This window comes from Topomyia yanbarensis, chromosome 2, assembly GCF_030247195.1.
Source record: "Topomyia yanbarensis strain Yona2022 chromosome 2, ASM3024719v1, whole genome shotgun sequence".
NCBI classification, from domain to species: Eukaryota; Metazoa; Arthropoda; class Insecta; order Diptera; family Culicidae; genus Topomyia; species Topomyia yanbarensis.
The window spans coordinates 399,243,656-399,270,720 of record NC_080671.1 but is presented as its reverse complement, the minus strand read 5'-3'; the positions used below and the strand labels follow the sequence as shown (position 1 = coordinate 399,270,720).

The 27,065-nt window shown below is 43.2% G+C and overlaps 1 protein-coding gene across 6 annotated transcripts in view; it reads left to right on the top strand.

Moving 5' to 3' along the window:
• Nucleotides 1-26,410, top strand: part of LOC131684896 (unconventional myosin-IXb-like) — a 240,142-nt gene extending 213,732 nt beyond the window's left edge. For all 6 annotated transcript variants that reach the window (XM_058968140.1, XM_058968141.1, XM_058968138.1 and 3 more), the window contains 5 exons: nucleotides 11,166-11,699; nucleotides 11,788-13,135; nucleotides 13,223-14,260; nucleotides 14,337-14,425; nucleotides 23,841-26,410. In XM_058968140.1, the coding sequence (XP_058824123.1) occupies nucleotides 11,166-11,699; nucleotides 11,788-13,135; nucleotides 13,223-14,260; nucleotides 14,337-14,425; nucleotides 23,841-25,730 (4,899 nt within the window). In that variant the 3' untranslated portion in view covers nucleotides 25,731-26,410. The remainder of the gene's footprint in view (nucleotides 1-11,165; nucleotides 11,700-11,787; nucleotides 13,136-13,222; nucleotides 14,261-14,336; nucleotides 14,426-23,840) is intronic.
• Nucleotides 26,411-27,065: the final 655 nt, after the last annotated feature.

Below are 27,065 nucleotides of genomic sequence, written 5' to 3'. Positions count from 1 at the left end.
ATACTTGCATGAAGGAGTTTGCCCCTCATGGGTGCATAACGTAGTTTGTTTAATTGTAGATCCGTGAGTTTTGAGTTTTATTGTCAAGTAGAAGGGTATAGGCCTTTCGACCCGCATCCTCACTACAAAAACGCCATTAGGCGTACCCGGGAAGAAGTTTCTCCAAGTATCAGGTGTAACGGATTCTACTTCTCCGTATTGCGACATGCATTTTGCAATTGGGTCAGGAGGGGTACGAGGTGATAGGTCATGTAGCTTTACATCAATATAATCATTTTCAATATAAACGGGAATCTTAATCCCAACGTTGTCACTTTCAACCACGTGTTTTAAGTTATTCTGCAAAACGAAACGCTCAGCTTGTGCTAACGTGTCGAATGATATTAACACTGCATTGCGAAGATGATGATACTGAAGGTATAACACTTCCGTAAGTCTAAGTTGCATTTTTACCTTCAAAAGGTGTTCCACTTCACAAACACTCGGACGTGTTGAACAAAATTTCAAGTCAACGACCGCGGCATTGGGTCGGAGTAGAGCTTTTTCGTCAATTTTACTCATCATAACAAGAATAATCCGATGCTTCCTTTGTTCTCGATACAATGTACACTAGATCGAGAGGCCTGTTGTTCACTTGGTTCGATTGTAGGTCTGACTGCGGCAGAGGTAGAAAGTAGACTGTACATTAACAAATTGTCTTCGGATCGGATTTCTCAAAATTAAAAAATTTTTGGCCCGGGTCGGGTTCGGGTTTTTCGAATTTTCGAAATTCTCGGGTTCGGGTCGGGTTCGGGTTTTACAAAATTTTCATTCTCGGGTTCGGGTCGGGTTTGGGTTTTTCAATTTTAAAATTTTTGGGCTCGGGTCGGGTTCGGGTTTTTAAAATTTTATAATTTCGGGTTCGGGTCGGGTCCGGGTTTTTCAATTTTTAAGCTCTCGGGTTCGGGTCGGGTTCGGGTTCGAAAAAATTGAAACCCGACCATCTCTACTGTTTAGGCCTAGAGGCGTGTAAAACCGACTGCAACGTTCTACCACACCCGTTATCAGACCCCACTGTTGGTTTGGATCGTACAATTTGGTTGCTATCGCTACTATTTCATCACCTATTATTCATCACCTGCTCGGCCGGTAGCTTGCTGATCAGCCTCCCTTCACCTAACAATTTGGGGACCGGAACATGCAACCAATTATAAATACCAAATATTATTCTCTTTTATATTTTATTTTTATTTGCTATATTAAGATGACTTATCCGAAAACATATGTTAATTTCATGGGTTGAAGTAAACTTTCAAACTGAAATAGCTTTTATGTTTCTCTTCTTGTCCAGTGCTGTCAAAAAATTTTCGTCCTCTAATTCGAACCAACGTCTTTAGAACAGCTACAACTTTTTAATGGTCATTCAAGCACCGTACTTCCTGTAGAAAATTGGTTAGACACATCCTAAGCTATACTTTCACAACCAGACGGAAGCTCCGAGCGAGAGGTTTGCTGTTTTTCTCGGCGTAATGGAGTGGGTGAAAATATTCATGTTGAGTAACTGAAACTACCAAACATGGCCGTTCTCCGTGAAAGCGTTGTTGCGGGCAAGTGAATCCAGATACACTCCTGGACCCGGTGACGGACGATTGGAAAAACTGGAGACGAGCAGACGTTGGCCACAATTCATTTTATAGTGGAGGAAAGCCAATACGGGTTGATTAGTTACAAGACGACGGCAAAGGCTACGTGAACGGTGGTGAAGGACTACCACGAGAAAACATCACTGGGGCAGCATTTGATTCTTCACCGGCAGATCACATACCAGAACTTCAAAGAAGGAGTCTCAAAAATTTTGGTTCGGGATGCAGGTGGTGCTTTTGCTTATACTGGCGGGACTTCCACGGTCGTTTACCCTGGCACGACGCGATGGGTGATCGACTCGGACGCGACATCGCATTTGGCAAAAAATCGCAGTTCATTTGTGCGTCTCGATGAGACTGCTCATCCAGAGATTCCGATTGCATACGGAAAAGTTCTTCGTGTCGGTGTCTGTGCAATAGAATGGTGTAATGAAAAAGTGTCAATTACGTTGACCGGTGTAATTTTTGCTCCGAGACTTGATAGAAATTTGGTGTCGAAGACGAAACTTGCTGAAGTCGCTCATGGGGGATTCGATGCGTACCAGTGTCGGTAGGTGTATGACGGGTGATCGCACTAGTGTTTGATCAAATCAAACAGCGTTGATTTGCCTCCGGGATGAACGTCAAGAACTGTGGAATTAGACAGACTTGTGAGTGTAGCGTCGATGGCTAGAAGGTAGAGTCGTTCTCTTATCCAACCGAGAAGAAGACGACAGCAATGCTGGATATCGTGCACAGCGATGTTTGCGGTCCCATAACGACGTCGCCGGTTGGATTCCAAAATGGTATGACGATGATCGACGATCACAGCCGCTACACGGTTGTCTATTTCTTGAAGAAAATGCGCAAAATTGCTGATGGGATCCGTGAGTAGGTTAAGGTGGGGCAAATCCGACCTAGTAAATGGTTTTGGCTGTAAAATGCTCATTTTACATCCGATCAAGTCGTTTTATATACCAAATTAAAGGTTAGATTTATTCGTACCTTAGGAAAATTTTGAGATACAAGCGTTTTACGAAAACGTTCATTTTTGCTGTTTTCAAAAATGGTAGGGTAAACCCGACCGCCTATGTTTTTGGTTGATTTAGTACCGATATTACCCAAATTTTATGGTGTTTCAATGATTAATCAATGAATGTTACGTTTTTGAATTGTAACATGAAGAAAATAGAATTCAATGTCATTTTTAGAATGTAAAAATTACGAGCAGTAGCACGTAAAGATATTCCCATTTGCATCTGAGCAATCGCTCGACGAACACTATATTCATCACGTCTTCGTGTCTTTCATTTGTAATTATGAACCATTGTGCAAAAAAATAATAAATAATGACAAAAATATATTTCAAATTGATCAATAATTATTTTCTTAACAAAAAAGCGGTCGGATTTATCCCACTATTTATAGGTCGGATTTGCCCCACCGCGTCATTTTTTCATTACGATGCAATTATAAAAATTATGAGAAAAGTTGGACTAAATTCATCTATGCACTTTGTAGGATTTTAATCAAACAATTTAAATCCACTTACATTTTTAATGCAATCACTTTAACAATTAGAAATATCATGTAGTGAATGATGCACAAAAATCAAATCAAAAGTTGTAAAAACACAATTATTGTCGTTTGAGCATCTCAATGTAGACTAATAAAATGCTATCATGACACCATTACGATTATTTTCGATACTCTACACGACAACATTGATATTAGTTCGCGTAGTGCTGTCGATTTTCGACAACAGAGGATGTCGGGTTTACCCAACGGTCGGATTTGCCCCACTTTACCCTATGTGAGGGTAACTGAAACTTGATTTAGATAGAAGCCGAAGGTGATCCGTTCAGACCGGTGGGGCGAGTACACAAGCAAGTCCTTGCGTAAGTTCTAGGCAGAGTAAGAAATCAAAGCAGAATTCACAGCTGTACGTACTCGCTCCGCAGCAGAACGAAAGGAAGAGCAAGACGTTAAACTAGATGAGATTATGTATGCTAAGCGGCGAATGACCGGTTAGGTTGAAGCTGCTTTCGGTAAATCCAATCAATCAATTAATTATGTATGCTGGCATACATCGATTTTTTGGGCGGAGGTAGTGAACACAGCGGTGTACATTTAGAACCGACTGCCATCGTCATCGGTTAGGGTAACAGAGGTATTTTGGCCACCTCATATATTTTGGCCAGGCTTACCAGTTTTTCGAAGTAAATTTAAAGGAAATGCATACGATTTCATAAACTAGTATCTAGTTTCATCGAATAACTTATAACACAGTTATTTCATATCGCATTGATGGTAAACTATGCAAGAATTGATCATAAATTGCAAAATATTTACCATACGCCAATCAGTGTACTGGAACGATGAAAATCAAGAGGATGTAATATTATTGCAACCAACTTTGAAAACATGCTGTTTTAAAACTATACCATGTTTGGTTCAATAAATACTTGTACTGCAATTGTAACATTTTTAACAAACCATGAATGTTAAAATAACAATAAAAATGCGTTTAGTTCTTAAAAATAGGCTATGGCCAATATATGTTGTACGATTTACGAAAACAACATATTATCGCCATACCCCATGCAATTCTTTTTGAGAGCTGTTTGTTTATCACAAAAGATAATTACCACTCTTGTCAAGTCAAAGTGTAGTGATGGTTCGTAAATTTGGTTGTTATCGATTGTTTTAACTACCACATATTGTCAAATAATCTGTTGTGATTGCAGACACTTTATACGCGGACTTGCGGAGACAAAATCAGTAAAACTAGCACTTTCCCCTCACAATATTCTCGTTTGGCTGTACTTTTTGGCACTCTGCCTTGGTCTGTCTATAAAGTGTAGTTGTGATGTTTTTCATGGTTTTATTCCCGTTTTCAGATGGCTAAAATACCGAAAATCCACCGGAACAAAACATATTTGGAGGAAGCTGTACAAAAATGTTTAAATGAAAGCGGTATTTAAACCAATGAAAAGTTCGTGGCTTCACGTTGTAGATGATTGGAAATGTTCAAATCCCAACAGATATTTGAAAACAGAAAACTTTGCGCCACTTCTTGCTAAGGCAATTGCGTCAGTGGACAGAAGAGTAGTAGCTAATGGATTCAAAACGTGTGGATTGTAACCATTCAACGAAAACAACGTGGACTACAGTAAATGCCTTGCGCGTAGTCAGCCGTCGATAAAAACGGATGACAAGGTGGCTGAGTCAAGAAACCACCCTACAAAAACTGTCTCCGTCAATCGCACAAAAGTCGAGGAAATAATTTCATTGTTGGGATCCGATCGCATATCGCGCTATAGAATTCACAAATCTGATGATTTTGAATCAGACAAAGGTAGAATTCTTTCTCGGGTGTACTACCTTTTTGAACATTTGAATATTTCAACAGAGAGGGATCAACTGCCCATGATCGCAAACCAGTCCCATAAAGATAGGAAATCCCATAGAAAACGGGACAAATATGCGATCATGGGTAGTCAACCTATTGAAAATTCAGTGGCAATGCACCTAGGAGAGATTGTGAATAAATCGCCGAATGAAGACCAGCCCGCTGAAGCTCCGAAGCAATCGAGCAATTCGATTAATCTAGATCATGTGGACGAAAGAATTGAAGAATATTGGATTGAAGAGAAAGTACACAGCTGGGAGTTACAGTCTCATTATTCGCATTGCGAAGATCCACTGAACGAAGGCGATCGTGTGTTGGAAAAAGCCCAAAAATTAGAAATCTGCGATCAACCCGTCACAGCTGATGTACCCGACGAAAGCGTTGGAAAGAACTCATTGCTGTCTGAATTTTTGGATTCACCAGAAACGCCACGTAGAAAAGGGAACAGGCGATTTAAACATCGGAGTCCAGCTGTTCTTACGTCGCGTCGAAAACTGATACCATAAGGTGTTGGAGGAGGTAAAAATTAAAGAAGCTGAGGAAAAATAAAAGAAGGCAGAACAACGAAAGAATAAGTAAGCTGAAAAAAAGAAAGCTAAAAAAATAAAATAATTGTCGAACCTAAATTTGTTTATATTATTAAATATACTAATAAATTAAAAATTTAAAACGGTTTGTTAATTTTACATGGGTTTTTACGGATTTTAATGTCATTTAAACCCTAATGAGACATGTTTATTCCAAAACAAATGGAATTTACCTTAACCAAAAAAATGTTGGCGAAAATATGTATGCTATATTATTACACTGGCCAGAATATATTTCCGACATGGGCCAAAATGGAATTTGGGTGGCGGAAATAAAAAATAAACATGCGATGGTAAAATTTATTTTATTATGAATATCTTGTATATTTTATACTGTTGAGTGGTCTGTATTAGCAAAAAGATGCAGCTTCATGTTTTACATTTGAAGTTATGCCAAACTTAACAATCCAACCTTATTTGTTTCGCAAAATTACGAATCGACTTCCTAAAGTGGGCCAAAATACCTTTTTTACCCTAATTCGACGCCGTATAAGATCTAGTTGGATAGTAACCCTAGCAGGTGAGTCCCACAACGAGGACGAGCACGACTGCAGTGCGACTGTACGATTGTGGATAAAATGTGAAATAAGATGTTGACGATAATGAATTTTCCGGATTTGACGAAGAACAATTTCAGTGCTAGTGCAGGAGAAATAACCTGAAACGGTTCGTGTTCGTGATAATTTGTACGGCCGCCATAAAAAAAGCGAATTCCGGCGTCCCACCGACACTGTACAGTGACGTGATTGGTCTAGCCGTGAAAATGTACAACTTCTGATAATCCAAGGTAGTTTATTGACCGAAACCGGCGCCGGTCATGCCAGTACGTAGGTCGCTGCTGGAAAGAGAAGGAATGTTAGTCCGACATTTGTTATTACTAGATACCGTATATACTACTGCGCACTCCACAAGTGTCACGGAATATTGAGAGTAGAGATAGCTATTCGGGAGCTCTCGTACGATTCAAGATTTTATGAGTCTCCAGTCGTCCGGACACCAGAAGACTCATTAGGTGGCTAATAATACTTTTTAGGAATATCGTTACGACGAATAACGATAAAATGTCTAGCAATATACTTAATTCAAATTTTTTCTAGAGAAATCAAACAAGCAAAAGGAAAATCACCAAATAATCTCGAGAAAAAAATTTAAAAATAATAAACAAACAGAGGTTACACCTAAAAATGTATCGATTGTATACGAAACAAGGAAATGAAATAAGTTTGAGCGGCCCAAAATAAACATTAAACTTACTTTGCATGACGGACATACTAGTAATTTCACATGCGCGTCGTTTCTAGTTACAGGAAAGAGAAGCAAACATCACTGCACGATAACAGTGATATCAACCTCTCAGTGGATACCAGCCCCCTCTGCGATTTTCGGATATCCAATAAACGATAAATGATTATTCAAATATTTATTGTATTGTGGAAAAATGATATCAAAATAGTATTGTTTGATGAAAACCAAATGCAAACTACGAACCATTTGAGAAGAGCGATCCATGCTGGAAAGAGATAGATCGAAAAAGGAACTGATTCTCTTTCGTTTGCTGTTGCAGCTTCGGCTCAGGTGTGTTCGCTACGCCAGGTCGCTCCTAAGCAAACAGAATACTTCACAGGTTATGAAAACTTTCATGTAAATGGCATACGAACGGTTCAAAATGAGAATTTTCCTACGCTTATGAGCAATAATATCGTTCCGTCCCTTCTCGGGTGAGCGCGAGAAGATACTACTGGATTATTCTAAGAGAACTGTGAGTCGAGTGATTTAAAAAATAGAAGGAAACTTTCATAACTGCGCCCGCAAAGAGCAATTAAAGCGTAGTAGGACAACTTGACAGGTAGTGCTTGTTTCATATATGTATCACCGACTTGATGGTGGCGCTAGTATGCCTTCTCTGTACGAGTACCGCGAACAACGAAACGAAAAAATTTCAAGAGAAAAGCGTATTTTGTTACGTGGGTTATGAACGCCGTCAATGTGGCTAGAACAACAATTAGAAAAAGCGTATTCCAAAATGTAGATAAAGAAAATTATTAGATAATAAATTTATCCCTAACTGGAAACCGTCAGCAAAGTTACATAAATCTTATTATAAATTTTGCTGGAAGTCGTTGTTTTAGCAACCGGATCTCTTCCTTCCTAAAAATGTTTTGGTTTTCTTGTTGTGTGAAGTTTGTAATCGGTTAATCGTTGGTGATTTCTTTCTCAAGAAATATAAATGGAAAACATTTTGGCCAATGAAAGTAAACCTACGACCTTGTTTCATTAAGAACGTCAAGAATTCTAGAATTTTGATCGGAAAAATAAACAGTATATGTAGGATTTTCGACACATTTCGCAAAATTGGTTTTGAATAGAATTTGTGTACTTTTATCAGAATTCTGGCCAGCAAACCGGTAGTGCTCGGTTTCAGCAAGAATGCTGCCAGAAATGCACAACTTTGTTCGACTACTGACGGAGTTTTTTTTTCGACTTTTGCAATAATTCTGTCCGGAAGATATTGCGATGGTTTTGGTACGGATCCCTTCAGAATTATTCTGGCATTTTACTCGACCCAAACCTGATAGAAACTTAACGGAACGGCATCTACCGGACGATTTCATGCGTGGGGAGATGTTGATTCGATCCGGAAGATTTTCGGAAATCTTAATATAAGTGGAAGTGACATGATTTTGAAAGTCATCTTCTTGTATTTCCGAAAATCGATTCATTTTATTTTGGATTTTTTAATTTCAAAGATGGAATTTATGTTCTGTTTAGGTATGGTGGAATGAGGAGAGTTTCTAATTTGAACAGCGAAATAAATTTGATGATAGAAATGCTTGTTTATTTTTTGCAAATATGGAAAATAATAAATGGGATGCACCTTTTTCAAATTTTGCTCCATTTGAGCCGCCATAACAGCACCAAATCACCACAAAATTTGCTTATGAGTTCAATATATGGGAGCTGTCAAGTTGTCCCAGGGCTGGTAGAAGTGGAACCTTTCATCATTATTATTTAGAAAATCAAGACCGAAAATTGTCATTGTCATTTCTCAGTCCACACCCTGGCAGCCGTTCATCCGCCCATCTAGACTCTGTCAAGATGAGGACCTACAAAGCCTAACTGTTCGTATGTGCTAGTCCGTATAGCACATCAGTTTCTTCCACAAGCAGGCGCCGGCTGTTAACCAGTCCCACAAGTTTCAGAAACATTACATAGAGGATAGTCGGAGGCAGAAAATGAAGAGATAGTAGAGATTTTGGTTTGCTGAAACTAGACAAGAAAAGCAAAACAATTGTGATTAGTATCGTAGCTATAATAAATAAGTAGACGATTTCTCATCTGTTGTTTGTTGCCTTGTTCGTAGTCCTCCTTCCTGGTTCCTGATCTGTTTGGACTATTGGCTTTCCGATTCCTTGGTTGTCACGTTCTCTAGCACCTGCATGTATTGTAGCAAGAGAAATAAATGAAAAGACAAAAAAAGAAAATAAATGCGAAATGCTCTCCTTTCAGACCACGAACATAACCCTTGCTTTCCCCTTTGCCTATCATTTTGGTACCACCCGGGAAGCACTTGGCCTTGTACCCACTGCTCTTCCGCCATCCTCGTGGTTTTCTTCATTTATTACTGGCGTCACATGTGATATTTGGGTACGGAAAATGATTTTCTGAGCAGACAATCAAATGAAAGAAGATTGAAAGTGCACTAATTACCTGCACTTTCTGCACCAGGTATCATCGCATTTGTTGATACACATATTAAGTGTATCTACTATACGATATGATGGCCGGAAGGATAGATAAGCAACCCAAGCTCCCCTAGAAGTGGAACCGTTCATCATTATTATTTGGAAAATCAAGACCGAAAATCTCTGTTAAAAAACTGAATATTAACCGCGCTGTACGGTTGAATAAACAGTCTCCGAAAATGCTATAAATGTTACCGAAGAAAAACAACCCAAATTGGCCTCAATCAACAAACTGCGGTCAAAACCCGACCCCACATGCTCTGGTACTGATGAAGTTCAATTGATTTGTCTTGATCGACGATAAATCAGATTTCACCCTTAATTAAGTCCCATGATGGTCTAGATACGTTTTGACTATAGTTCTAGCCAGTTTCCTCCATTGTAGCAAGGACGTGCGACAACGGTTCAACAGCTATGGAAAACAGCTCATCCTAAAAGAGTGGAGTTTATCAAATTATTCGCAGTTTCGTCCAATACACAATTCATGGGCGATAATGAAGATTAAGGCTGCAGTCACTAACGACCCATTGGTCAGTTTAAGAATTATTGTAATCAGCCAGCCAAGGCGTAACTTAAGAAGGCGTGCGCAGACTGATAGAAGCAAAAAATGCTTCAAAACAACGACGAATAAATTGTTGATGTTAGTTCTATGAAAAATATGTCCTTGTCCTTGTTTCACATTTCGTTTTCGGTTGCGGAAAAAAGACATTTGAACGGCCCCATAACATAAAAAAATTAATAACACGAATGAAACGAATAATCTCAGAATTCAATGAATTGAAATGGATTGATATAATTAATAAAATGAATAAAACAAATAAAATAGAATATTTGCTTTAGACCCTATAATCCCCTCGGCTACGCTACTGCTTTAAGTTATTTCAATTTTTTTCATTTATTTTATTTTCCCGAAAAAAATTACATGTCTGCGTTACTTTGACTGGATAGTTGGTAAAGTCGGCACCTGACAGCTCGTAGAAACCCAATAGTCAGCAAAGTCCAGTCAATGCGATCAAATGTAGCCCACGTAATTTGACTCTACGGCCTAGGTCGAAAGGGTTCCGATCACAGACAGAGATTACAGTCCCTGTGCTTCTTTCTCTCGGTTGCTAATGTTTGTTATCCTCAATGAAACCGAATACCAGCGAAAAAAAAAATGCTTTTTGGTCAATAAAAAAAAGCTAACCTGACAAATCATGCGCACATACCAGAGCAGAAGGTACCGACAAAATGCATTAGCAGACGAGTGCTAAATAAGAAGAGGGAATAATGACACGGATTGAAATGTTTGTTGTTCTTTATCTCCTTATCGGCTCTGCCTCCTAGTGCGGGTTCTTCCTGGTTTATTACCCAAACACACCGTCTGCCGGTTACTGCCAATATAAAACACAGCCAAAATGGCAAAAAGTTAAGCAGGAAGTGCCGGAAGAAGACAGGAGTCCAATCAGCGGGGCAGTAAATTAGAAGGTTCTAAAAGTGCACACCTAACGCAGCAATGAAAACAACAACAACAATGCAAACACCGCCAGCAAAGGGAAGCAAATTTTTATGACCAAATTCCAATAAAACTAGCTGTTTATGTTAATGACTAATGCCAATTCTTCATTCGCAAGATTTTACTGTCTTCAGAACTGTGGGAAAGTTTTTTTGGCGACACTTGTCTTTCGTGGAATTTTTTCTACAGTTATTTTTTATGAGAAGATTTTTTTTCCAGAACTTTGTTAAAAAAAATACACAATGATTTGAACAAACTCTTTAACGTTTAATTGGCAAAACGCTCAAGGTGAAAATTTATAACCGATTTCCTTTTTTCCACCCACAGCTCCGTTACACAGGAATGCTGGAAACGGTACGAATTCGCCGGGCGGGATACAACGTGCGCCTCACGTACGAAGAATTTATCCAACTGTATCGTATCCTACTGCCCAAGGGGCTTGTCAGTTCGCAGAAGGACGTGCAGGACTTTATGAATACAATGGACCTCAATAAGCAGCACTACCAGCTGGGAAAGACCAAGATCTATATGCGCGAATCGCAGAAGATGCGGCTGGACATTTGTCTGCACACGCGAATCATCGACAGTATCATCACGATTCAGCGCTGGTTCCGGTCGATCCTGCAGCGGAAAAAGTACTGCCAGTACCGCAGTGCAGCCTGCACGATTCAATCTTACTGGCGGGTGTACCTGAAGGCCAAGTTCCTGACGAAGTTGCGAACGGAAGCGGCCACCATCATACAGAGCGCTTGGCGGGGCTACACGGTACGAAGGTGGTACAATAAGCTGAAGAGTGGCGTACAGGTGATACAGGCGCGAATCCGGGGCAATCAGGCACGGGAACGGTTTAATTTGAGCAAGGTAAGAAGTTGGGTAGTGCATTTGAGTATACGTTTTGCAATTAAATTTGATTTACCCATTAATCAACAATCAACTTGTTCCTTCTCAGAAACTGCAACGTGCCAAGCTACGGTCGACGCAGAGCCTCCCCGCATCCGAGCGCCTTCTGGAGAGCTCGTTCGACGCACCGGAAATTCTCCAGCTCAGGGTGGTCAGTGTTAGTAAAAAGCAGCCAGCGTCCACGGTCGGAATGAGCTTCGAGTCGGCCGTTGACATAGTCAACAAGAATCAGGCTCTGTTCAGCGATAACAGTTTGAGCAGTGCGGATTTCATCGACGACGATGATGATGACGATGACGAGGACGATGATGACTGTTACGAGGACATGGGTCTGGTAGATGAGCCAAGCTACGGAGCGTCGTCGGCGTTAAGGCGTGAGATGTTACTCGAAAAGAATACCAGCAGCGGTAGTGTGGACAGTGGTTTGCTAGATGGATACGGTAGCAGTCAGCAGCATGTAAAAATGCCACTTCATCGGCAGGACGATGTGTTGGATCGACCAATACGGAAGTATGAAATCGAACGTGCGAGTAAGAGCACATTTGACGATGCCGAATTGGCTAAGTACCGTTTAAGTTTGCTCGGAGGTGTCAGTGGGAAGCTACCTGTACGACGGGTAGACTCCGGTCCATCGCAAAGCCATCGCGTTCGTTATGATGGATTTGGAAGTGCCAGCACAGGTCCCAGTAGTGGAATGATTCGAAATCAAAACCACAGCAATAATAGTTTTAGTTCCAGTAATGTTGAAATCGTTCTTGTACATACCGGTTTAGATAGTCTCTCTTCTTCAGTGGCCACTTCCGGAATTGCCAATAGCGGCATCGGAAGCAGTGGTAGCAGTTCACATGCTCCCACTATTGCTCCCGATCAACCGCAGAAACATCCTCTTCAACGGAATCTCAACCGTAACACGATAAGCCAAACGCAACAACAACAATCCAGTACCACACTCAGTCGCCGGGAACTGCTTTGTCGCAGTCAAGGTGACGAAATAAACTCCAACTATCACCTGCAACATCTTCAGTCATCACCTCTCATGTCAGCGCTGTCGTCCGCCTCGTGTACAGCCAACTACCAGAATGTCCAGTACACTTCCACCCCAACGACAGCCTACCATCAACAGCAGCCGCAGCAGCAACCACACATCTACAACAATAACAACAACACAATGAAACACAGCACTTCCAGTTCCAACAGCATCAGCGGTAGTACAAATAGTTTGTACAACTATGTTACTCAGCAGCAGCAACAACAGCCACAACAATCGCAACAACAGCAATACATCCCACCTAGTGGCGTTGCAGCATCGCAGAGCAATCAGTCGCTGTCGCACCGGGCGTTAAGCAACTATCCGGATGATTTCGTCCAAAACTACTACAACACTACGACGCCGAAGGGTTAGTTCTATTTTTGTTACCTTATCTGTCGAAAATTTTTATTGTTCTAGCATATAATTTTACTAACATCCCCATTTTCTTCGCTAGGTAAAGCGGCAGCTCTGCTCGGCACAAAGTCGGAAGATTCCAAATACGCAAGCAAGGATATCGACCTGACGCTATCGAGTGCGGCGACGACGACGATGACGACGACCTCCTCCGGGCCGATCGCACCCAGTAAAGCGCGTCGCATCAAAACGAATCTCAGTGATGACTTCTCCGGAGCGGTTACCAGTGGAAGTGGAAACGGTTCGGGTCAGACGGCACTCAGTCGACGGGGTGCCATTGCCGGAGCGGATACGCTGAAGCGACGAAACTCGGACCCTACCAACAAAATTCCGCTGCTGGAGGTTAATCGGGGAAATGATATGTACCAGTCCAGTACACGGATCAACATTGGTGGGCATCAGTTCCGCAAGGTGCAGCGAATCAATAAGGCGGAAAAGTGTGCCAGCTGCCAGGAGAGTGATTCGTTTGTTAACGAAGGCTATCGCTGTCTCGACTGCAAGGTGTTGGTGCACACTAAATGCATCCAGAATGGAGGTATCAAATCGTTGCAGTGTGCAGCTAAGCGGTCGAAGCGGATACGAACTGGGAAACATGACAAGCATGCTCCGATTGGTTTAGGAAGTACGAGTACTCCCAATTCAAAGTTTTCCGCAACGAGGGAATACACCGATTCGACGGACAAGATTATAAGTGATGCCAAAGAGCTGCAGTTGATGCAGGACTTCATCACGCAGAAAATCTGCAAGATGGAAAGCGATTGCGAGAAACCTTCGGAGGTGGACCGGGTGTTCAAACAAGCTCTGCGAGAGTTCAAAGACAATCTGGTGGCGCAGTACAGTGTGGCGCACAAGCAAAACTCGGATCTGCTGAACATCAAGTATCGGGATCTGATCGCCAACTTTGAGCAGGTTATTGAGACAACTTCAGGCAAGAAGAATGATTTCCCGCTAACGATGGGCGTAAATGCGTTCCGAGGTTTCATGAATGAGTTTATGAACTCACGTGAAACGGAGAAACCGAAAACGAAGCGGAAAAAGGATAAGAAACGGAAGCATGACGAACATACCACTTACAATGGTGAGCACTAATTGCGATGAGTGGATATGGGACGAATTCATGTTTAATAATTATTGAATTGTTTTTCGTTCTACAGGCCACACATTCCAGCTGACAATCATCAACATCGCAACGGCTTGCGAAATCTGCCAACAGTTTCTCCTCTGGCCAATCGAACGTGGATTGGTAAGTTTTTCGTCTTTAATTGTATGTTTAGGAGTTTACCTGTTCATGATAAGCTCTACACACGTTATTGTTCTTGGAAACTAGCTATTGAACTGATGGTCCATGTGGCCATTTTTATCCCTCATGTACTATCTTGGTGAACAAATTAGTTACAAAGGTTTAGGTCTTCCCCTACCTTTGAAGGTATCGATAAAATGCTACCTACCCCTTCCCCGTTGGTTTGAGGGATTGTACCCTATTTGGCATAAAGTCATTTGGCATAAGGTCGTTTGGCATAGGGTCATTAGGCATTCAAGTCATTTGGCATAATGGCCGTTTGACATAAAAGTAATTTGGCGTAATGGCCATTTGGCATAATCACTGCACTGAAACGACTACTTTGGACGGAATATTAATTACAAAATCAAAAAACAATTTTTTTTCCATTATTTATATTGAACGATAACGTATAAATAACTAACACAAAATTATACAACAACGTATCCTAACACACAACATTTATAACGACTAACAAAAAGAACTACGCTATTTGGCATTTTAACCCAATAATGCGGCAATCGCTTCGGTAGTGTAACTCAATATTTTGCGCTACTTTTAAAATACTAGCGTCGTTTTCCTGGTATGCTTCGCTACTGCTCAGTCGGACTTAAACTAGCTATAACCATGTTTGAGTAAACCGGGCAAACGAGTGAATTACAGGTTTGCTCGCAAAGTACTGCCGCTTCCCACGCTATAAATAAATTTAAAAAATTCTTCCCAATATTTTGCCTAGACTCGAAAAGGGTAGCAACAGTGGTGGTGATTGGAGAATGATTCCACAATTAGTACACGAGCAAAATCAAATATCAAATTAAAAACTAATCCTAATGTTGTGATGTTGCAGGTCAGCGGTTCTCAACCTTTTTCGTCCCGCGGATCCCTTCGTAATCATCCAGGGTTGTTGCGGACCCCCACGGTTTAACATCCATTTTGAGTACAATCCAAATATTATTTTCAGTCTTTTACAAAAAAAGCTCCTTTCGAGATTAATAATCTTCTCCACGGACCCCTGGTGACTGCTTCATGGCCCCCTAGGGGTCCGCGGACCCCAGGTAGAGAATCGCCTGTGCAGGTAATTGTTTCATATCAATTGCTTGCCTTTCCAGCTTAACACCCCCTATCGATTTAGTTATGAGATCCGTCTCCATTTCACTCGAAGATCCATGACGAGTATCAATGACTCTCGTAGAAGACGGGTGAATGTGTGTTTATCGCCGATATGCTTAGGCTTTCGACTCAATCGGCTTGATGCACGATAAGTTCTCCAAAAAAAACCCCTCCTTCAGATCGGCCAGTACTTTACGGAACCAAAGCATGGGCGATGCAAGTTTGCTTGCGTGTTCCTCATCCGACTATTTCACCGTCATTCTTTATTAAAAATCCGGAGTTCTTGTCAGTTTCAGCGCCGGCCCAATCGGCGTCGGCGAAACACTCTAGCCTTTCTTCTCTAGAGCCCAGGTGAAAACGAAAGTCTCTGGTGTCTTTTTGAAATAACTTAGAACACGCTTCGTCTCCGGTCTAGTCACGATTGGTTGTATTTGACACTTTTTTGCCTAGCAACGATGCACTGATGCAAATATCGGGCTGCAATACAAAGCGCTTGTCGGCAATTCTGTCTCCTCTTTTTGTTTTTGGTAACCGGGGTTTAGCAGCACCCTGGATGGTTTGGCTTCCTAGTATTCGAATTGTCCATTGAGCTTTTTGATGTAGTTCAGCTGATTCAACGTGTAATGGCCGTAATTTTTTTCGATTTGAATACCGTAGAACTGATGTTCCTCTAAGCTGGGCAGTTTGAAATGCGCTTCGAGTTTCTCTCGAATCTCCTGGTATTCGCGTTTGCAGAACTCTAACAAGTCGTCTACGTATATAAGTGTAAATGTACACTTCCTGTCCTTTTGTGCTTCACGTGTAGACCCGAGTCGGCATCTGTTGGTTTGAATCTCATCGGTTTGAAGATGCCATCTACTTTCTAAATCCAGACTCGAGCAGATTTTTTAAGTACCACTTTGATCCATGTGGTAGACAAGATTATTATCTGTTACGAAACCCGGCGGCTGCCGCATGTATAGTTCAGCATACAGGTTAGCCGTCTTTATGTCAAGCTGTTTCATCTGCATTCTCTGTGGGGACGCGAATGTCAACCATATTATAAGAGCTGTTTGTCGGGCGAACACTTTGTCGTAATCCGTGCCGAATTGTTGCGATAACGTTTGCGCTATAAACTTCGCTTTGCATCGTACAGTATTACCGCTATCATCCTCCTTTTCCTTGTAGTTCCATTTACAGTCAACTGTTTTTCTTTCGACAGGCAGACTTCACAATGTCACTGTGGTGGAATACCTTTGGTCGCTCGTTCTGACTGTCGGTTCGAACAGATGATCGTTCTCGCCCAATGTTAGTTCGTCGTTACTGAAACCGTTAAAATCCGGATCGGAACCTTAAGTCTCTTCAACTGTCTAGTCGTATTTTTCAGAGTCCTTCGCTTCCGACGCGTAGCTGCGGGTTTCTTCAGAATCGAGTTAAAGCTAACAATGCTGGTATCGCTGACGGTTTCGATTTGTTCACCGATCTTTTCTGGTACACCCTGCACAAACTTAGCGTCTCTGACTTCGCGTAGATCGTTCCAGGACTCCGTAGACTTAATGCTCGGGTGAGCACCCGACAAAACATTGTTTCTGTGCTGTTTCAAAGTTTCTTCCTCTTTGGTTTGTGAGAATTCACTCACTGCTTCCAAAGTGACGTTGATTGGTTTCGTGGGAAGCCTATTTTGGAGGTAAACAGCAGTGTTCAAAGCCTCTGCCCAGAATATCTGCACCGATTTGACGTTAAATAGAAGACATCTGGCAATCTACACGAGGTAATGGTTTTTGTGTTCCGCTGCTCCATTTTGCTGTGCACTATAACCAGCCATAAACTGTGGCTTTGTGCCTTCACGTTTATAAAAAGCTCTTAGTTTCTTCACAGTGTGTTCTCCTCTTTGATCTGAACAAACAGCTTTGGGTTTACGCCCAAAGTGCCAAATATTCTTCCATTTTTGCTGGTACTCCTGGACTTAGCTTTGAGGATGTTGTAAACACTGAACGGAGAGATCCCGTGTATGATCGTCATGAAATAACCGTATCCGGTTACTGACGGAACTTCAACCGGATCACACGTCGAAGTCCGCTCACCAAATATCCTTCATCAATCGGTGGATTGCGTTCGTCTCCCGGTGGCCAAATCTCATGTGCCAAATGTGTCGGCAATTATTATTGTGACCGTTTCCTACATTTAGCAACTAGCAACCTTTGACTACTAATGGATGTTCCAGAAGGAATACAACTAGAGTCAACCTCATCCAGGACGCATACGACGTGGTATAATGAAGCTTGCATATTGTTCATCGGAGTAGGTGGTAGCAGAGGCACTTACAAAGTCTCCAGAAACACATCAGACTACTGAAATAAGAAAGCACGGTGTTTATTGAGAAGAAATGTTGAGGGGACCAATGACAACCTCTCACATGATACATCATACTTTAATCAAATAGTTACTTATCCCACACAGACTTTACAGATCCCGATCAGAATGAAATAACAAGATTATAACAGAACGCAATTTTTGTAACAAATTGTGTTATAAATTAGGTCTCGTTAGTAGTTAAAATAACAGAAATTTATAACAAGTAATAATGCGAGATATAATTTTGAAATATTTCTGTTATGTGTTTCTGATCGGGATGATTATTATCAGTATCAGTGAACTACACACACTGGGGGCAGCAGAGACAGGAGTTCAGGGACTGAACGACCACCCCCCCCCCCCTTTGGATCTACTGCGAATTGGGGAGTCATGCTAGGATATGATGGGGTTTGGGTAGCATTGGGTTCCTTTAAAAAAGCCATGATTCCGAGAGCAACTCCGACGAAGCGAGTCTGTGCCGCTTCTGCTAAGATCCTAAGATTTCAGTAATCAAAGATCTTAGCAATAAAAGGATTCTAGCCCAACCGGAGTGCCAACTGATACATCAGGAGCGACGCCATTAACACCATGGCAAACGACAAGATGGATCATGAATTGGGCCACGATTTTGGGCTTACAGGCGTGCTGTTCTACTCCCTGAGTAAGGAAGGATGACGCCGGCTTGAAATGGCGAGTCGGTTAACAGCACGGCTACCTACGTCTCGTTAAAACCTTAACAAGTCTCCGTGTACGTTCAAAACTCGTCATTAATAGTTGGTGGTACTACGTTCGGATGGACCATTCCCGATTTTACGTCGATTAGGCACTGAACGCCACTTTTTATGTAGGATAGTGTCAACACTTGTACGGCTTCCCTGCTTGCATACATAACCATGGGATCACAAGAGGTGACTACGTACAACGAGTGGATGTAGCGAATAGGCGTGGCCAACCCGTTCGTCAGAGGTGGTTTGATGAGGTCACCACCAGCAGCAGCTGAAGTTATTCAGCAAAAGCAAGAGGAGAATTCGCAGCCCACAGAAGCGGAAAGTAATGACAGCGAAGTGCTTGGTGGAGGAGCTTCACAATTTTGTGGATGCGAGAAACAATGCCCATAAAGACATTAAGTAGATGGTTCTCGGAATCCGAGAGGCGCTAATGTATAACACGGCAACGCTGACGGCTGAGCTGTACCTGAGCAGGCATTGGCGTCGGCTAAGGCTACTATCTTCCTAGCTCCCTCGAAGCAGGGGAAGTATAAGCATTTTAAAGTTGAGAACATATCAGTTTCCGTGACTCCAAAAAGGGTAAGAATCTCGCCAGGAGACGGAAGACTAGGCAGGCCCAAAGGCAGATGCTCGAGGACGCTGTTGTTGCCGAAGGAAAGGGCGCCACTCAACCGGGAGAAAGCTGCAGTACCGTTGTAGGTCGGAAGGAGAAACACGGGAAACAGCAAAAGCGGAAGGAAAAACGAAAAGCGGAGCAGAAGAGAAAAGGAAAACCTTCGGCTCGTCAGAAGCCTTGCTCGTCAAAAGCGCTTCTCAAGAAGGTCAGAGAGGACCCGGAGCTTAGAGATTTGGAGTAAAAATATGGTGTACCCAAAAAGGTGAGACGCTCTTCGAGTTGAAGGAAGATCCCATGATTAACAGCTCGACTATGCAGGTGATTATTACCAAATCACTGAGTGAAGAGGCAGAAGTGAAAACCTTAAGTCCAGAGACAGTGATTGTGTGCAAAGACCTAAACGAGATCACGTCGGAAGAGAAGCTGGGAGGTGCACTAATGCAGCAGTGTAATCAGGGCGAGGTGCACATGACGATCCGGTTAAAGAAGGGATACGGAGGAACTCAGCAATGATTCGTTTACCGGTAACCGGGGGTAGGCAAGGTTACGGTTGGGTGGTCGAGATGCCCTTTGAGGGGAGCCCCTCGATTCAATAAACAAGCGGAGACATGCTTCAAGTGTTTGGGCTTTGGTCATTTGGCAGAGCGCGGCTGGATCCAGAATGTGCTGGAAATGCGGGGAGAAGGTGCATCCTGCGAGTGATTGCACGCATAGGTCGAAGTGCATACTTTGCATTCCATCAGACGGGTGGCTTCAAATGGCATGCCAAAAAGTGGTCGACTGTAGGCCAATCATGATGGAGATAACCCGGATAAACCTGAGTCACTGTGACACCGGGCCGTAACTGTTGCGGCAGTCTACGACGTAAACTATGTGTGATGTCGCTTTAATTGCAGAGCCGTATCAAGTCCCTCCTGATAACGGTAAATGGGTGGTGTATATGTCTGGAACGGCTACGATACAAGTTATGGGCAGATTCTTCATTCAAGAAGTGGTAGAACGATCATAGGAAGGATTCGAGATCGTCAAAATTACCGGCATCTTCGTGTGCAGCTGTTACGCTTCAACAAGGTGGACAGTGAAGTTTACCGAGCACTTGAACGGCCATCATCGGCCGGTTATCATTGGTGGTGACTTCAACTGGGCTGTGGAGTGGGGCAGTAGCGTAACCAACGAAAAGGGGTATATCCTGCAGGAAACTAGCGAAGTTTGACGACCGATTGTGCAATGAAGGTTCCGTTGGCACATTTGGGAGAAATGGGAGGAAGTCTATCATCCACACGGACATGGATTGGAGAATATGCGATAAGTATACGCATAGCGACCACCAGGCGATTCACTACCGTATCGACCAACGGAATCCTGCTGCGGCAGGTAGAAGGATGACCGGCGAGCGGAAGTGGAAGACGAAAGCCTTCAACAAAGACCTTTTCGTTGAGGTATTTCGGCCGAACGGCGGGATCGAGAACGTAGATGCGGCTGATCTAACAAGATGGATTGTGACGACTTGTGGCGCTACAATGCCCCGAAAACTGTATCCACGCAATAGACGACGTCCAGCTACCTGATGGAACGAGACGCTCAGTACGCTACGCCCTGCTTGTTTCGGAGCCCGACGGCGGGCTCAGAGAGCAGTAGCGGAGCCAGATAGAGAGCAGTACAACGCAGCGTTTCAGGAAGCTAGGGTCACTTTAAACCGGGAGGTCAGCAAGTCAGATTGCCACAAAAAAGTTGTGCCGAGAAGTAGACGCGCATTGAGTCGTGATGGCGAAAATGAAGAGCCCATCGACGCCAGTCGAAATGCGGTCGAGTGCGCTGAAGTTAATCGTTGAGGGTCTCTTCAGAAGCACGATCCAGCTACCTGGCCACCGCACGGCGAAGAAAAAATCGGCATGGACTATCGGCAAGTGACTAACGACGACCTTGAAGAAGCGTCGAAGCGATTGAGTTCAAAGAAAGACCCCGGTCCGGATAGAATACCAAACGTGGTGTAGAAAGCTGGCGATCCTGGCATACCCGTACATGGTGATTAGGATGGTGATACAAAAGTATCTAGATGAAGGCAACTTCCCCGAATTGTGGAAGGTACAGAAGGTGGTGTTGTTGCCAAAACCAGGGAAGCCAAAAGCATCATCTAAACGAAAGCAAAAAGGAGATCGATATTGTGCTGTGATCACGATGGATGCGAAGAATGCATTTAACAGCGCCAGCTGGGGAGCCATCGCCTAATCGCTGCACAAAATGAGGGCCCCCGATTATATATGCAAGATCCCGAAGAGCTAGTTCCAGAACAGAGTGCTGCTATACGAGACGAACGAAGGGCAGAAGTCAATGCGAGTCACAGCGGGCATTCCTGAAGACCCTATTCTCGGTCCAATACTTTGGAACGGGATGAACGGTAGGGTCTTAGTCCAGCAAAGTGAAAATCGTGGGTTTCACCGACGACGAATCACTAACGGTGATCATCCATCCAGACACTTGAAGAAATGGAGGTGTCGGTAACGGAGACAATAGACACAACTGAGAATTAGATGAACGGGGTCGAGCTGCACATAGCTCACCACAAGAAAGGGATCATTGACATCAGAGGACACGTGATTGCATCGATGCGTGCACTGAAGCAAGTGGGAGTGACGACCGGTTGAACTTCACCAACCACGTCGACCACGCCTCCGCAAATTCGGCGAAGGCAAAGAACGGCCAATAGCAAGAATCGTGTTAAACATCGGCGGTCCAAGAAGCAGCATGAGATGTCGGTTATCTTCTGTTTCGTCATCGATACTGCGATATGGGGTTCCTGTCTGGAGTGCGGCGCTGAAAACCAAGCGGAACCGTGAAAATCTGAACCAGCGAGCGCATAAAGAACAATATCGTCGGAGGTAGTATGCGTTATTACCGGTATGCCACAATCGAAGAAATACCAGAAACGTGAGGAACATGGTGCGAATCGATTCGATGGCGACGTGGCAGTAGGGATGGGACAATACGGAGAAGGAAAGGCGAACCTACCGGTTCTTCCCAAACCTGTCGACGTGGGTCGATAGAGAGCACGGATAGGTAAACTTGCACCTGGTACAGCTCCTATCGGACCACCGCTGCTTCAGGAAGTATATTCATCGGTTCGGGCACGCAACGTCATTGTTGTGCCCGGAGTGTGAGAACTTCGAAATGATACTGGGTGTGGTCTTCGAATGTCCTAGGTACGAGATGCTTGAAACAGGAGGACCGGACATCAACCCGGATAATGTCACATAGCGACATAAACGACGTGAAACGCGGTCAACAGAGTGATGACGCATATCATGACCACCTTACAGCGAAAATGGCGCGAGAAACAGTGAACAACGGTTTCGGTAGAGCAATAAATGCCGGGAAACTCCACCGAAGTACGCTAAATCTAGCGCCGGGGACTAATTGAGTAGACTAAGACAGAGCACCGAGTATGGGTGGACCAGCGAACCGAACGCCATTCTCCACCCGGAATCTCAGAACCAACCACGGCAACCTATCGGTTGGCCCGAGAGAAACATCGCAATAATCAAAAAATAATCGGTATCGGGAGAACTTCTTTCGCCTTGGAGCTCTCTGTCGGCGTAAGCTAGATCCATGAATGGATAGATCAATGGAAATGTACTTCATGGTCATGCAGAAACATAAAGAGGCCCACCGTTGAAGGCGGTTTGCTTTCTACACTGGAATATTACGATTTGAACCAGAAGTCGCCGCACGATAATCGCTCTGGAGAACGAAACGCCTATTGTTGCAGTCTGTGGAATGTTGTAACCGCGTACTCCAATTAGACCCGAGTTTTCTTCTCAATCTGGCTGTAATGGGACTTTGCTGGAATTAACCGCCGGGATGCATGGTAGATGGTCTTCTCTAATCCGTCGATGTGCAGCTCGGTCACTACGTTCGGTGTATCTTCGAGAGTCATGAAGTTTAGTTTTGGAATAAATAGAACCAGAAGTTTCTCGGGATTGATAAAAATGTAATTTAGTAAAAAAAAACCCAACATTACTCCTACGGCGTTCGATAGAACTCGCGGGTTATCTTTGGAATTCTTACCAGCAGCTGCCGCACAATGGACTGACCAACCTCAGCGACGCCTTCGCTACGCGGCTATCATTTTTATGTGGCGAACTTGAGTCCGCAGCTGTTAATCCCTTGCCAGATTATCAGTTTTTGGACGAATGTACCGGCGCAAGCTTTAATTTGCTAGGAACATTACCACGTGCTGTCACCAGATAAGACTTATCCGGGTAGCTCCCTGAACTCCATATTGGCAGCCTCTATATTTCGTTCGAACGCAGCTGTAAACTCCCAGGCGCGTGTTCTGACTACTAGATTCTGCTTCATTGTCATTGGAAATGCTTGAGAACATCTCTCACTGAAAAAACGGCCATTTTAAACTATTTCACGATATTTCGAATTTACCACGTCGGGTTGTCGACGTGGACATCTAGTAAATTCCGAAAATGAGTGTGTTGCTATCTAATCTAGAATGGGCACCTACATCAAATCTACACTAGGCACAACATTTGACTATTGATTTCAATAGCAACTCTAATTATTTATTTAATTCTCTTTCCAGGTCTGCCAAAACTGTCGACTGACGTGCCACAAGCGGTGCTACCTGAAGTCGGCCGGATGCAGTAAAATTGCCAACTCCGGACCACTGGTGCAGGGAATGACTGGCGTCGGTGGAGCCGGTGTCGTAGGTAGTGGCGCAATGTGCGACGCCAGTGGGCAGCCCACTAAGTTGTTCGGTGTGCCGCTGACTGCGCTATGTGCCGGAAACGATGGTATCAAAATCCCAGCCCAGATCTACAGTTTGATCATGATGATTGAAATGCACGGACTGTACTCGGAGGGTATCTATCGGAAGAGTGGCGTTAGCTCTAAAATTAAGGAATTGAAAGTCAAGATGGACCGAGGGATGGGTAGTTCCGACGAGATGGACTACGAAAGCTACAATGTACATGTGCTAACAAATGTACTCAAGTCGTTCCTAAGGGAAATGCCGGAACCTCTGCTGACGTTCGATAGGTACGATGACTTCCTAAGGGCGGCAGATCTGTCCGATGGGAACGATCGTGTGCAGACGCTACTGTCGTTAATCAAGAAGATTCCACCGTCGCATCATTGTCTGCTAGAGAGGTTGATTTTCCATTTGGCGCTGGTGGCCAAACTGGAACAGTACAATCGAATGTCAGCCAGTTCGTTGGCTATTGTGTTTGCACCGTGCGTGCTAAGAACGAATCGGTACGTTCCTGCCCAGGACAGTTTGAACGATATCGGCCGGCAGACCAAGTGCATGGAGACGTTGATAACACAGAAGATGTTGAACGTGAAGAGTACCCTGGCGGACATTGATACACTGGACACAGCGGCACATACGGCCACAACAAGGTTAAGTACTCTGCGAAGTAGTAAGGTATTTACACAGGAAGAAATGGCTGCCAATTCACGGGGTGGAGGCACAAGTTTGGAAACGGAAACAGAAGAAATGCTGCTAGAGGGACATATCCAGGAAATTAAGAAGGAAAAAGCCTTGCTGACCTCAACTTTACCGAGCCTTGCCAGGGCAAGCTCGGATGATGATCTGCTTTCAACGGATCTTGATGGAGAGGGTGGTAGTTTGGACGATCTGAGCAGCAGTAAAGACAAAGATCTGGACAGTAGCTACAACAATGTGATCAGTGATAGTGGAATCTCGATTCGCTACCAACCGCCGTCGGATCACGGTAGCAGTAATGTTAGTCTTAACAATGATGTACCAATGGCTGTGAGCTATAATTTACGAGATCAAAGCATCGATTATTTTCATAAGGTAGGCAAAACGAAATCTCTGTCCCACCAAACGCTGATAGACCGGGAGGCGTTCCTAAAAAGCGGCACTCATAGTGGCTCCGCAACGACTCCCCAGTCACCCACAACTACCATCACCGCATCGTCTTCGTCCCCTTCATCCTCCTCAGCGCCATCGATGAACAAATCTCAAAACGGTAGCACCAGCAGCGTTAGCAACAACAGCACTTCCAGCAAACGGTCCGATAGTCAACAGTTGAATCTCAGTCATTCGATGGTCACCCTATCAACGGGCGTTAGTGGAGCAATCGGCAACACCTCCTCGTCCACCTCGGATCTGCAACGACAGAAACCGATCATTATGCGTAGCATATCCGGCGGCTACGAACCTTCGTCCTCGATTGGTGGTCTAAATCCACAAAAAATTCTAATCCAACAGTCTGCCTCGATTCCAATCTCTTCATCGTCCTGCTCGTCATCGTTGGGTAACGTTAACAGCAATAGCGGCGGCAGTGCGATGAAGGACAATAAGGATCCGAAAATGAGTCGGCGAATGTCCGGTAGCAGGCGCCAGAACAGCAGCGGTGGTCCTCCACCACCGCCTTCATCGAGTGCCGGTGCGGGTGGAGCGGCACCTGGCAACGGCGGCGACGATGAACCAATCATGGTTTAAATCTCGCGTAAGACTAGTTCAGTTATATATTGTTTCCTTTGTTTTTTTCTTTTCTTCTCTTTTCTTTCAAATTTAATTGTGTTTTCTTCGGCCAGAAAGAAAACGGTTCAGTTGATAGTTAGAAAAAAAATGTTACACGAACAATATACACTCTTTTTCTCATTAAAACAAACAAACTAATTGTTGAAAGCAAACCAGACAAGAGAGAAATAAGTCGCATTCAGTTTTTATGTGTAATAGAATTTATGATGATTTACTACTATTAATAATCTTATTTATAACGCAAATCGCAGAAACAACTTGTAACATTAAAAAGTGATCATATATAGAGCAAAGGCAAAGCTGAGCGAGAGAGTGCGATGGTGGTGTAACTGCGCTGGTGTTTAAACGTTAACTTGTGCGTGTGCGTGGTTACGTGTGTATGTGTGTATACGGGTGTGTGCGACGGTGTAAAATGTAGGTCAAATATAAAAAAAAACTCATTACTCTTATAAAAAAAATGAAACAACAAGAATGATAACATACAAGCGCATATAAATTCACATATTTAGATAGTGCAGAATGAATCATTATAACAAAAATTCAAGAAAAAGTATATATAAAAATATGATAATCACGCTACTCGAACGAATGATTAAACAAGAAAATCTATTTGAAAACGAATTTAAAGTTTAGCCAAATTGTTTCGTTTTTTCTTTCGGTTCCGAATTATGTTTCCTTTTTGTCTTTTGGTTATGATTGCTTTTACTTATCATCAGTCGTTTTTTATGCTATGTACAGTTCGATTTTTTTGTTCATCAAATCATACGCTGTATTGAAATTCTCAGCGCCCTCGTCGTACTTGAGCTTTGGAAGTCTGTAGACAAAGAAGATTCGGCAAAGCGCCAATGTGGTTTGTGGCTGTTGTTATTTCGAATGCAAATCACGTACTGAAAAGCCTCTAGCTTTGGCACTATGCAATAATGTTAAATGGTGTCAAAAACGGATTAGTCCAGTATGAATATGAGAACACCAACGATTTTTTTTGTAGCTCATCAAATTATTCTTCACGTCAAGCAAGCTTCAACATATCGTCGCTGCTTTGATATCTTATAACAAGCTCCATTTAGCAATTTTCGAGATAAATGATTTTTAGAGTAACGATAAAGTTTATGGTACAGAAGGAAAATTTGCCGGCTCTAGTTTTATTTTCATTTTACAACGTTTGGTGGAGCAATGAGAGCTAGTTAATCCAAGGTCGAGGATAGGAGCCACTCAGTCGGTCCATACATACCACAAAAACTATCATTGAAGAGGACCAGGATGTGGGTTGGGATAGGGTTTGGTCATTAACGT